This window comes from Centroberyx affinis, unplaced genomic scaffold (genome assembly GCF_046629955.1).
Source record: "Centroberyx affinis isolate AG114_WGS23_722 - 3 ecotype Tasmania unplaced genomic scaffold, CSIRO-AGI_Caff_v1 ptg002953l_1, whole genome shotgun sequence".
In the NCBI taxonomy this organism is placed as follows: Eukaryota; Metazoa; Chordata; class Actinopteri; order Beryciformes; family Berycidae; genus Centroberyx; species Centroberyx affinis.
The window spans coordinates 309,352-322,482 of NW_027281068.1; the positions used below are offsets into that span (position 1 = coordinate 309,352).

Genomic DNA, 13,131 nt, shown 5'->3' on the forward strand with positions numbered 1-13,131 from the left:
AAAACGGAATAAAAACAGAGCCTAATGGGTTTGTAATCATGCAATGCTAAATCATATGTTATGTAGCTTATTACCGTCATCTAGTGGTAGAAAGTATGTCACTAACATACAACAGCCATTACATTATTAGGCTATTGTTAGAGATGACCTCACCTACTTCATGGCCTCATGATCCTCATCAACAGAGGACTGTCGCTCTTGTCCCAAATAATTTGACGCACAATCCGGTCAGATTATGGTTTTACTGAGTTGTTTTTGGGTTACGATCATCTGCTGTCTGTTCACTGTTCACAGAGAGACTTCTACTATTTCAAAATGACGAATTTAGTTCACTTGTATTCATGTTATTTTGTATTGAAAACAAAAACAGGAAAATAGTATGCTTTGGATTTCGATTTACGTGTTATTAAGCATGATATTCAATGGGAAACAGTCCCTTTTCCACTAAGGAACTTAAACGGAATTTAAGACCAGGAATTTAAGACTTAGCAATTTAAGATTTAGGACTTTGTTTTTTGGACCTTCAGTGGGGCTTACCTGGGGCTTATTTCAGGTGCTTAGGGGTCACCTAGCTAAACACCTTGATCCAAAACATGGAAGAAAAATATGGCCTTGTTGCCATGGGTAACGTTAGTTTACAAAGTGAGATAAAATTGTTGAATTTATTATTATTATTGAAATTATTGAAACGGAATTAAATACCGTTAACTCATACTAACAGTGTGTGATAACACTGACACTGGCACAACTATTGAAATATGATTTTAACCACTCAGTCGCCAGAGCCGCACTACGTTTCCCACAACGCCCTTCTGGGGAAAAGTTTGTGAGTGACAGAGAACCAGACAAACCCGCTTCCAGCTTGTTCTCGAGGTGGGGGGTGGGGGTGGGATGAAGGCGGTTTTGGCTGCACATGCGCAGTGGGTTACTGTGCGCACAGCTAGTGCATAGTTGCACACTTTCCCCGAATCAAATGGGAGTCAAATGGGAAGGTGAGTAAACTCTGTTTTTATGATGAGAACAGAATAAATCACGGACATTTGGTGCCCACTAATGAATACATTTTTACTAACTTAGTTATCTGTCCTTGACATACACCTGAGGACATTAATGCTCGACCGTCTGCAAAGCAAATGCGTGAAACCTGGCACAACTGGTTACAGCCACTACTGTACCGATGCAGCGAGAACAGTCGTGTCGAAGAGTCTTTCAGGGCTATCGATTAGGCACAGGCACACGCCGGAATGTTTGGTCAATAAGAGTAATATGCCACCATGTCATTCTTAATGAAAATTATACAAAAATGCGCATCTGGAGGCGCTGTTAGAATTCACTGTGACCCTGTTTATTCTGTGATCAGTCAAGCGAAGTCAGACAACAGTGTTTTCCACTTCATTGTATTGGGATTTTTAACCGATGGGGACGAACAACATTCTGCAGTCACTATGAAGGAAAGGTGTGTGCGTTTACGAGCTTGCTGCTCGGTAAAAAAAACAACAACAACTTGTGTTTTACAGGCTACTGTATACCTGCAACGAGCAGAATATTTGCTGCTACCTAATGCTGGGGCAGCATACATAAATATAGTCGGTAGCCTACCTAAATAAATAATGTGTTCTGTGTCACACCGTGGAGGCAGTTTACATGGACTGAAAATAGTGACCGTTCTCTTCTGGAGCCTCCAGGGAGACAAGTCTTTAAAGATTTCTACTGAGAGTGATGCATTTTAATAACACTGAATCATCAATATGTTTTGGGCACAATTGTCCCTAACATTTTCAGAATTATTACATTTTCGTATTGATTCTTAAAAGGATCCATAATATCTTCATAAAACAGGTGTTTATGTTTAACAAAACATGTATGTCCAGTGACAATTGTAAATATGATTTGTGACAGTTGGATTTGAAAGCAGTAGACATGAAAATCTGGGGAATCACATCCATAGACTCCCAATATCCTGTCCTCACATGTGACCACATGGTCTTGTTTCTGCTATGAAGCGATTTGAACCTGAAAATGCCTAATATTTGACTTTTTAAGACAATATTCCAAGTTACAATTAAGTAATTTCAGGATTGACAATAGGTCCGTACGAAAAACTGTGGTGACCCCTGTGTCTGACAGAGATGGAAGCTCAAAGGAAAGATAAGTGCAGCAATGGTCCCAAATGCATGCATATGTGAAATACAAAATGTCAAAATGACTTTGGATTGTAGCACCCATTATTGCACATAGAGGTGAGAAATAGAAATTTCTTAAAATTGCTCCTTTCTGCCCATCACTCACATGCATGCCTCATTCAGACATAACAGCCTTTCTATGAGGGATCGGTTGTATGAAAGTACAGTTCACAGCTCTGTATTACACACGCGAACCCAGTTTCTTTACCAAATACGTATGTGAAAGATTGTCTTCCCTCTCTCAAGACACTGTGTGGTCGAAAACCTTCATTAGAATAAAATCAGAGTGTCGGTCTGGAACATAATGACACCTGTGGGGAGGTTAAACAGGGCTTTGCTGTGGATGATTGGCCTCTACTGTATCAGGGAACTGCAGGCTTTCCTCACCCGAGCTGTTGCAGCACAGTTATTTGAGGGCTACTCCTCATAAGTATTGTTTACTTATGTCCAAGGCGCCCTGTGCCGACAGATAAATGTAATTGAAACATGCTGACAGGGTGTCTGTAGGTTCACTTCTCTGCACCTACAGCATGAGGGTGTTTGTGAGCACAGCCTGTGTTTATTGGTGTAGTTAGTTCTGTCTGGGGACGGAGCCTGACTACCTGCCACGCACCTGATTAAAGCCTCTGTGCGCTCGCTGCTGGACGCTGCTGCTGCTGACCTGTGCTGCAGGAAACAAGTACAAACAAGTATATACAGTATGGTTGGACTATTGACATGGGCTTTTTTCCTCAGCTGGGATTTTTATTTGATTAATTCTGAGTTTTATACACAGCTTGTTTCATGGAGAGATTACTGACTCATAATGGAATGTTCAGTACTGTAGGCTATTCTGATTAAAGACATAGCCAGTAAGTATGTCTGAGCTTTGTTTGTTTGATAAAAGTGACACCCAGTCTTACAAAATATTTATAGATTACTGATAAAATGTAAACAAATTTTGGCACTTTCTAAAGGATAGTTTGTGACTGAAGGTGAATGATGAACTTTTCAGTTTCTGAAGTTAAATTGAATGATATTAGCCATTTCTTTAATCTGGATAGCCTGCAGTGCTGATGGCTTCCCAGCTATATGCCGTACATATAGTATATACTTTTGGGAGGCTGTTAGAGCATTACTAATTATACCTTTTTTTGTCAAGCAAACAACCTGTATGTTATATGGATGTTTAGGTGAGCAGCATAAGATATTTACCCTGGCTTATTGTTACTATCTTGAATTTTTAGACCTGTGGTTATACATGATATACCATAATCTGAATATTGATTTCTGCTCTCCCAGGTATACACAAATCAGCAGTCATTCAAAAATGGACACCTTGCTAATGATCTGCAGATAGACATCAACCATTTCTCCTCCGGTGTGAAGAAGACATATTCAACATTAATAGCAAGTTTATTACACCTGTCCACTCCCTTCACCCCTTTCCCGAACCCACTTCCCTGCACTCGCACCTGAACCTAGCTGCCTCAAGTCTTCAGTATGTATCAGATCGTTCCAGTAGCTCCTGGGGACCAGCTCACAGCTGGAGGGGCCGCTGGTTCTCCGCTGAAGAAGAAACTGGGTCGAGAAGGCCGCCCCCTGGTGATGGCAGGTATGTTAGGCTGTGTGTTGGTGCTGGCTGCTGTCGTGTCCTGGTGCTACTACTCAGCCTCCCTCCGTAAAGCCCAGCTGCTGAAGACTGAGCTGTTGGACCTCAACAAGGATGGCTTCATCATTCGCAACCAGGCCGGAGCTGTCATCTTCACCATGGCCTTTAGGTGGGTTCACTGTAGGGCCTCACTTGGCTGATCGCTGAACCTATACAGAAATCTAATATATGGACATATATAGTAATGCCATATGGTCATGCATTTTAGAGTTTATTCTGTGGGTTTTGAAAAGGTTTCATAAATGCAAGGCTTGTAGAATTTTCTCAACCCATAGATAAAACTTGAAAATCACCAAAATTGGAGGTTTTCACCTGACAGCAACGATATGTAATAGGCTGTTTATGTCTGCCTATATCCACATATATGAACATATATTGTTAAATCTTTTAAGCATGCTAAGTGCATACAGTATATGTTCTGCACATATATTAATTATGTGTTGATACGCTTATATGTGATATATGTCTATGCAATAGGAATCTGTAAAATTACACTGCACTTTGTACTCTGTGGTTTAATCTCTCTCATTTAACCATAATCTGCAGTAAAGCTGCAGGCACGAGCACTATATAGTGATAACACCAGAGCAACTCATATGTCTGAAAGCTTTTATCCAAAGTGCAATGCAAAATAAAATACCAAAAAAATAAAAACTGAGAAAGCAAAAAAGATTGCTAACTTTCTGCTTATTTAACTCAAGAGTTGGAATAAAACCTATAACTCCCAGCTAGTTTACTTAAACATATCACTTTTCTATCTATTGCTGTCTTTTATTGCTGTCTTTTGCCATAGACTGGTTTATATAGACAATGAATCTGAATGTGGCTTAAACACAGCTGTTCCTCTTTGCCCTCCCTGTGCTGAGCCGTACCAAGGCTGCCTGTCTGCACTGTGTGGATGGATAATGGAAAGCTAGACACTAGACAGACACATGATTACCCCCTTAGGCAAGACTGATTTGGTCATGTGCTTTGGTAGCTCAGCTCTCATCGACAAAAATAGCCATGCAATGTCCTGCTTTTACACAGAGAATTAGAATGGGGGATACTATTTCTTCTTCATTGTTTTTGTATTATTATTGTTATTGCATTTGTCTTCCTCTTCTGTTATTGCATTAATCTTACTTTTATTAAGTTTCAGACATTTTGATGATCTTTTCAGCAATACTGTGTTTTGTCCTTGACGTTCCCATGGCAGAGCACAACCCACTGCTAATAATAATTGCTCAATTAATGCTGTGCATAACCACTTCATTTGTATTCTCATCTCTTCTGTCTGGGCACTCCCCTAGGTCTGGCACTCTGGATCTGGACTCGTGCTCAAAGGAGGGCAATATTCTGAGCTGCAGTCAGTCAGATTCTGGCAAGCTCAACTTCTTCATCCAGACGGTTCGGCCCAAGGACACGGTGATGTGTTACCGGGTTCGCTGGGAGGAACTGGAACATGAGCGCTCGGTGGAACATGCCATGGCCTATAACGACTCTCACTGGTACGGAGGAGCGGAGTCCGCAACACAGCATTGGCCCATCAGGATCCAGGGTGAGGACGAACCACGTGCTTTCATCACCAGTGACGTCTACTCCAATCGGAACGCTTTCGGGGGTATCCTGGAACGCTATTGGCTGTCATCGAATGCGACTGCGATCAAGATTAACGACTCGGTTCCGTTTCATTTGGGCTGGTCGGAGCAGGACAGGAAGCTCAGGTTCCAGGCGCGGTACCAGGACTCTCCCTACAGACCACCAGAGGGACAGCAGGCCTTGCCTGAACTCAGCTATAGAGTGTGTGTGGGGTCTGATGTCACCTCCATCCACAAATACATGGTGAGTATAAACAGCGTCCAGCATATCATCATCTTTAAAACCAATATCTAGTCACACTGTAATGTATTTTCTAATCTAATCTAGTTTAGGGCACGTTCAGACCAAACATGTTTGGAGCAGTTTATTTGAACTGTGGAGCATTTACTACTTTAGTTAGGTTTGTTTGGGCAGGTGGGAACAAGGCCATTTGAAGTCAGGTGCGCCCTTAATAACTGCACCAAGACCGCCTGAAAATGCAGACGAACTATGGTCCAGGTTGTTAGGAGTGAGAAATAATCTGAACCAATTATTTATTTATTTATTTTAAGATTTATTTGGCAGGGACAGTACACATCAATCAACATTTTAGTTTACACTTCAATGTAAATGTGTCAGAGTTAGCCAAGAGGTTAATTTACATCTGTAGTCCCCGGGCAGGTCAACATAACAACATAACAATTACAATAAAGTTAAAAAAGAAAAAAACTGTACATTATGTTAGGAAACATTAACAGTACAGCAGCATTAAAAAGAATCAGTAAATGCAATGTCCACACTTGAATAAATGGAGGTGGTACACACAGGAGCTGGAGATTTAGTTATGGGTACACCTCTGGTGTTCTTTGAGCCAGTTTTTCAGAGTGTTTTTGAACAGTCCAAGGGTAGTGCAGGTCCTTACATGGGCAGAGTGTTCCAGTGCTGCGTGGCTCGGACAGAGAAGGCTGAACATCCAAAAGTACTCCGTCTAAACAGAACAACGCAGTCCCCTCTGGATGTGGACCTTGTGGGTCTGTCATTGTCCTTTCCGGCCATAAACTGACTCTTTGGTGGGGGGGCAAGACCATGAAGGATTTTAACAACAAGGCAGGTGTCATTATACAATCTAAGACTGTCCAGGGTGAGTAAATTATACAGGACACGACTACAAAATGTGCAGTTTAATGGGTATAAGGAGATGGATGTTGACATCTGATAGACAGCAGTTACTCATACTTGCAAAGCTTGGCATAACAAAATGAATGTTGGTACCTACAAACAAAGTCAAGCTGTAGTCTTGACTGATGCTCATATTAAAGCTATTTCTTCAAGTGGTCTTAACTGGTATGAACACCAGAGAAGGTAAATTAAGGCAAAGACACAGACAAATCCATCATGTTTAGCTAAAGTTACAGGGACTGGAGTCAGATTTGTTTTGATTCCACGCCACTGCCAAAATCTCTAACCTTGTGGGATGACAGGAAATAAATTAGATACTTTGCTTGCTTACTTTAGTTTGCTTGTAATTGGTCAGTGTGAACCTAAGTGAACCAATACTAAAATGCAACAAAATAAACTTTTCCACTATGGCACCACAGACCAAAGAAAACAAATTGTCGGTGTGATCAGACCCTTAGTCACTCTGTCTTGTGTCTTCCTATCTCTATGTCTTTGTATGTATGTTTTGTCCAGGTGCGTCGGTATTTCCCGAAACCTATCATAGTCCCTGCCACTGAAGTGTTCAAACACCCGGTGTGGTCCACCTGGGCTCTCCACAAGACGGCCGTCACCCAGGAGAAGCTACTGCGCTACGCCTCTGACATCACCAAGCACGGCTTCAACTGCTCCCATCTGGAGCTTGATGACCGCTACACCGCCGACTACGGAGAGTTTGACTTCGACCCGCAGAAGTTCCCCAATGCCAGCGGTATGTTTGACAAACTCAGAGAGGACGGATTTCAAGTGTCACTCTGGACACATCCTTTTATCAACTACGATTCAATTAATTTTGGTGCTGGTGTGGAGAAAGGGTTGTTTGTACGGGAGCCGGGCGGTGAGCTGCCTGCCCTCGTTCGATGGTGGAACGGCATCGGTGGAATCCTGGACTTCACCAACCCAGAAGCTCGTGAGTGGTATTCCTCACATCTGCGCATGCTCAAAACCCGCTACAACGTGGCCTCCTTCAAGTTTGACGCAGGAGAGACAAGCTACCTCCCTCGCCAGTTTAGTACTCTGGTCCCTCTTGCCGACCCCTCCACCTTCACCCGCCGCTACACAGAGATGGCCTTACCGTTCAATGAGCGTGCAGAGCTGAGGGTGGGCTACCAGAGTCAGGACATCTCCTGCTTCTTCAGGATCATCGACAGAGACTCGGTGTGGGGTTATGAGCTGGGCCTCAAGTCCATCATCCCCACTGTTCTGACTATTAGCATCCTGGGCTACCAGTTTGTCTTGCCTGATATGATCGGAGGCAACGCATACCCCAACCGCACTGCAGGTATGTAACACCACAACACAGGGCTATGGGGAAGTTACAGGTTGCTGTGTTAATGAGAATTATTGAGTTTTGATATGGTGTTGTAGAGTGCTGTGTTGTATTTTTGGTCATTTAGATGGCAAGGATGGCCTGCCAGACAGAGAGCTGTACATCAGATGGTTGGAGCTATCTGCTTTCATGCCTGCCATGCAGTTCTCCATACCACCCTGGGCCTATGATGATGAGGTGAGCAAAGCAAATGTGTTGTATAATTGGGAAGAAAAATATGGACACTGACAGGATCTGAATAAGAGTTGTACATGCATACATAATATTTGTTTTAGCTAATGTTTAGTTTTTTAGTAGCTGTCCTTGCAACTGGCTGGTACATTGACATCGCGGTTAAGTGCCATTGTATAGGTGGTGTTCAGCAGTTTTAGAGATTGTTGGTGCCAAAAAATCAAATGGCCATCATCCCGCACTCTCTGTTATGAAGATAGTAATGTGCGGTCTTGGCCGCCCTGTGATGGTAATGTATGTGTATCTTTGTGCATCCATCCACAGGTAGTGAAGATAGCACAAAAGTTTACACAGCTCCATGAGACTCTGGTGGCCCCAAGGGTTCTCGAACTGGCAAGTGAGGTTCTAAATACAGGAGACCCGATCATACGGCCCCTCTGGTGGATCGCCAATGACGACGAGGCGGCCTACAAGATTGACTCCCAGTTCCTGATAGGGGATGACCTGATGGTGGCTCCTGTGTTGGAGCCAGGGAAGCAGGAGAGAGACATCTACCTGCCTGCAGGACGATGGAGGAGCAACAAGGGGGCACACTTTGATAAAGGCCCCATGTACCTCACTGACTATCCTGTGGACCTGAACGAGATAGCCTTCTTTACATGGGTACACTGAAGACGCAGACAAGCGTAAAGACACATAAACACACACACACACACACATGCACACATAGATTCTAGTGAGCACACAAGCCGAGGGAGAGCAGGAGATGTTTGTTTTCCAAGGGGAGGTGAACACAGCAGCAGAGTGTGATCTTGGTAATGATTAACCCTGTGTCTCCTCTGACCCTGCTCTTGGCCCGGACTGCTTCCTGTAGATCGTAACGCTCCATCCACAGAATTAGGCTGCGGTCGAATTGTCTTTTTTGCTTAGGAAGGTTCCTAACTGAGTGAAATGACCCGGAAATATCTAAGTGGCAGCCATGATAAGAGCTGTTTGAATTCTCTTAATGCTAAGGAAAGGTGATTCAGTGCTTCCTTACTTAGCTCCTTTAGCATAGGATACACTGGACCATCCTTTACGAAAGGAAAGGAGATAATGCCGTCCCACAATTCCTTGCGGCAGCAACATTTAAAGCGACGCACCATTCAGCCGTTCACGAAAACAAACGATCATGACCTACAAGGGACGCAGATCATCATGCAATTTACCGTTGCTTATTAAGCATTTTCCATCTTATGCCATTAACTTGCTAATATGCTTATATGTTTTGAATGTTCAACAATATGTTAAACCCATAGGCGAACTATGAACGTTACGCTACTGTTGTAAAATGATCAAAGTGAAGTTAACGTTGTAGCGTAACCTATGCTCAGTTTGCATTAGTTATTTCTTCATTCTGAGCGTTGTTGTATTGCCAGCCTTTAGGAATATCATTAATTAATTTGACTTGAGTCACAGATGTTGAAACCCTCGCCTTAATAAAGGCCTGTATCAGCCATAACAACTTCAAAGCACAATCAAGTCAACATTTCAAGGTATTTACTGAGTTGTGTGGTGGTTCTTAAGCTATTATATGCATAGGCTTATAATCAGATCATAATCAGCATATTAACCATAACACAGAAGTCTGTCTTTCAAGAAAAAGGGATATGAGACGGTTTTAGCCAGATGATGTTTTTAATTCAACATGTTTGAAACTATGTGTACAGTAGTAGATTTGTAGGCCTAACATGTTATGCCTACCTTGCATGAATTTAACAATTATTTTCATACAATCATACTAATTGGGATTTATGTCGATAAATATGAGTGGACAGGAGGGTGAGCGTGAGCAACCATTCTCAATGTGACAACCATTTCGTTTCACTTTTGTGACTGGTAGCCTATATTCCTTTTTTATTTCAATTCCAACCTTGGTGATGAAGCAATATTTTTCACCGGGTTGTCCACGTTTATATAGCCTGCATGAAACAACATGGTAAGAACGCACGGGGCGAAGTATCTAAGATGTGCTTTTAGTAGTCCATCTTCAGAACATTGTAGTTTCACCACGGCAGACTCACGTCATTACATCCGCCGTTGCATAATTACGTAGCCTAGTGTAAGTGCAGTCGGATTCTCTTAGCACCGCGGTTGTCTTTTCCTAAGCCCTTATGAATTCTCCTTCACATCTTTCCTTGACCTCATGACGTTTTCCAACGAGGTCAAGGAAGAGTGGTTAGGAATAGGAGTTAGGACGTATTTTTTTGACTATTCGACCGCAGCCTTAGAGTGAAACTAGTATTCACTTCTGATTCTCTGGATCCATCTTTAAGCTGATCCTCATCCTCATGTGCCTTCCACAACCAATAATAAAACTGATCTGAGATTGTATCATGACCACCGTCTTCCACCCAATGGACATCTAGATTCCAGATTTTCATCAAGGTCTGTGCCCCTCAGCTAGAACGGTGTGGGTTTTAGGGTCAATGTAAGCTATTCTTCATGCTGTCTTTGAATTTTTTTTTCAGGGAAGATGAAATAACTGTTAACTTTTACCATGTGTGAGTAAATATGTGCAAGATGAGGTGTCTTGATTCACGGTTTGGCAGGATTTGGGTACTGAACCGGCAATAAATATGCACTCAGAGTTGGACAGCTGCACTCCTACTCAAAGGACATGCCAAGGTCATGCCTAACCGACTGTCACCATGACAACTGCTGGATCATGGGAAAGTTTAAGTGTATTCCCAACTACTAAGCTTACATGTCTAAGCCAACATGCTTTAATTTACATTGCACTGCACTGTCGACAACATTTAACTCATTAGTTGTCCAACTTGGCACTCAGTGCTTTCAGTTTCTATTAACTTTTTTTTCCTTTTGATTTTTAGATCGCATTGACGTGTCTGTAGATTCCTGTTTCCCTATCTAGATCAGGCATAGGTGTCACGGTCAGCGGACAGCAAATGTTTTTATGTCAACATTCCTTTACCTGTGGTGCCATTTCAGTGCCAAAATCTACTACATTATGCTTTTTTCATCTGCACAGGTTCAATTCACAGCTCAGGGTAGATTTAAAAGAAAACATTTGTTTATATGTTTTGTTCAAGTCGATTCTATTTATCCATAACAAGAACATAGGACTACTGTGCATTGCAAAAATAGTTAGTATGTTTGTGTTGCTGGTTTGTCTTGTAAAACACAAATTGTCCTCAAAGATGCCATGCATTCATGCTCCGTCCATGTCTGCCTTGTTCCTTTTGTTGCCTTATCAGCTAAACTAAGGCATGCTAACCTTAGGACAGACAGCTAGTGGAGCGATAAGAAACTCACCTCTGCTCCCAGTCTGCTGCTTTATGAATTGCACCTGTTTGTTAAGCTGTGATACTGCTAAGCATATGAAGCGTTTTGTTCCAAAATGCACGCCTGCTCTTACACAGTGATTGCTGGCATGAAAGTAAAGCACACTATCATTTTCAATATAAGCTGAATCATGTTAATACCTTGCTTACAAAATAATTATATTATATAGGATAGAATCAACTCTGTTTCTGAGATATTAATTGATGAATTTCAGGAAGCAAAATTTTTACAAAATAAAAACAGTGTTTTGGAATAAAACCCCTCATATAGCCCTTCCTGGCAGAGGTGAGAAATGTAATGAACTAAGAAAAAAACATTGCAGCAACATTTCTCCCACTGTAAATTCCAAAAATAAATGTAAAAATAGAGTTTGAAGTGTTGCTGTAGTCATGAATGTGTGAAGTGTTGCTGTAGATATGAATTGCAAGGGAATGCTTTGAAGTGAGCAGGACTATTAGATGTTTATATAGTTTGTATTAGTCTATTCACTACTTGTTAAACTGCAAGATTTTTTTTCTGGAAGGTAAAGATAATTTAATATTGTAAAGGGATTTGATAAGGGATTATGTCAAAGCACTGAATGGAAAATGAATTAATCTATGCTACAAGGTGGGAGATTTTGGGTGAAATCCATGTAGGGAAATGTTTCCAAACTAATAATGATGAGCCATAGGCTAATTGCAGTGACAGTTTTCAAACTACTGTGAATGAATATTTCTGCATGATTAAGTTGGACTGCCAAAGAAAAAAACATCTGGTTGTCGCAGTTTTGTATATAGTTGCTGTCGTATGAAAACCTCACACTGCCAAAAGGTCAGCTTTAAGGAAGTGAGAAAAACAGCCTTATTTTTAACTTGACGACAACGCACTTTTGATATTATCCAGTGGGTTTTGAAAGGCTTTCGTAAGCCCAAGAGTTTCGAGAATTTTCTTAATCCAAAGAAGTGAAAACATGAAAATCACCCAAAAAGTTGTGAGGTTTTCACACGACAACAGCGATATATCGTAACTCACACTGATGATAGAGTGAATGTGTCTCTGTTCCAGCTCATACAAATGAACCGCCAAATTTGACCAACTACCTAATTCTCAACTGTACCCTTCTTGCCTTGTAAGGTAGCTGTAGATTTTCTTCTTTTAACTTTTTCCCCTATAAAGACTGTTTTATTCTCGATGTGCCATACACCACATTGCCTGATTTCCTCCTGGTTATATTTCCACTTCCTTTAACAAGTTAAGAGAGTGTAGCCCAATATTGTGTTGCACAGCTTACACAACTTATGGAAATAATAATTTTGATAGGTCCAGGTGCATAAATAGTCTGGTTTGATTAATTCGTCCAGCTCCATCCCAAAATGTAATTCACACCAAATCTTTGCTCTGTTACTTTCTCTACGTCCAAAGTGGGAAGAGAGCATGTTGACCTTTGGATGCTTTGCATTGCAGGACATGAAAAAAATAATGGCATCAAACCAGGAAGCCTGATATCTTTATATGCCTGGTCCACCTTTGTTAATCCTCAGGTTCATCAACCAAACATAGCTAATTTGTTTATTTGCTCATGATTGGTCATATATAATTTTTGTGCTGTTTTGTCCTATTTCTAATTACGGCTTTGTAACCAAGCTATTATTTGCTGTAAGTAGTAATGTGAAATACAGAAACTGAGGAATAAA

The 13,131-nt window shown here is 41.5% G+C and overlaps 1 protein-coding gene across 1 annotated transcript; it reads left to right on the plus strand.

Moving 5' to 3' along the window:
- The first annotated feature begins 937 nt into the window (after positions 1-937).
- LOC139658720 (myogenesis-regulating glycosidase-like) lies at positions 938-13,120 on the plus strand. Its single transcript, XM_071536870.1, has 6 exons — positions 938-992; positions 3,465-3,943; positions 5,127-5,658; positions 7,087-7,891; positions 8,007-8,116; positions 8,435-13,120. Exons 2-6 carry the CDS (start codon positions 3,666-3,668, stop codon positions 8,780-8,782), a joined length of 2,073 nt encoding a protein of 690 aa, XP_071392971.1. The 5' UTR covers positions 938-992; positions 3,465-3,665; the 3' UTR covers positions 8,783-13,120.
- Positions 13,121-13,131: the final 11 nt, after the last annotated feature.

Excerpts from the sequence above, each read along its gene's own strand:
- LOC139658720 (XM_071536870.1), top strand. The coding sequence starts at position 3,666 with ATGTATCAGATCGTTCCAGTAGCTCCTGGGGACCAGCTCACAGCTGGA. Across the intron at positions 5,659-7,086 it reads CCTCCATCCACAAATACATG|GTGCGTCGGTATTTCCCGAA; the intron begins GTGAGTATAAAC and ends TGTTTTGTCCAG. Across the intron at positions 8,117-8,434 it reads CCTGGGCCTATGATGATGAG|GTAGTGAAGATAGCACAAAA; the intron begins GTGAGCAAAGCA and ends ATCCATCCACAG.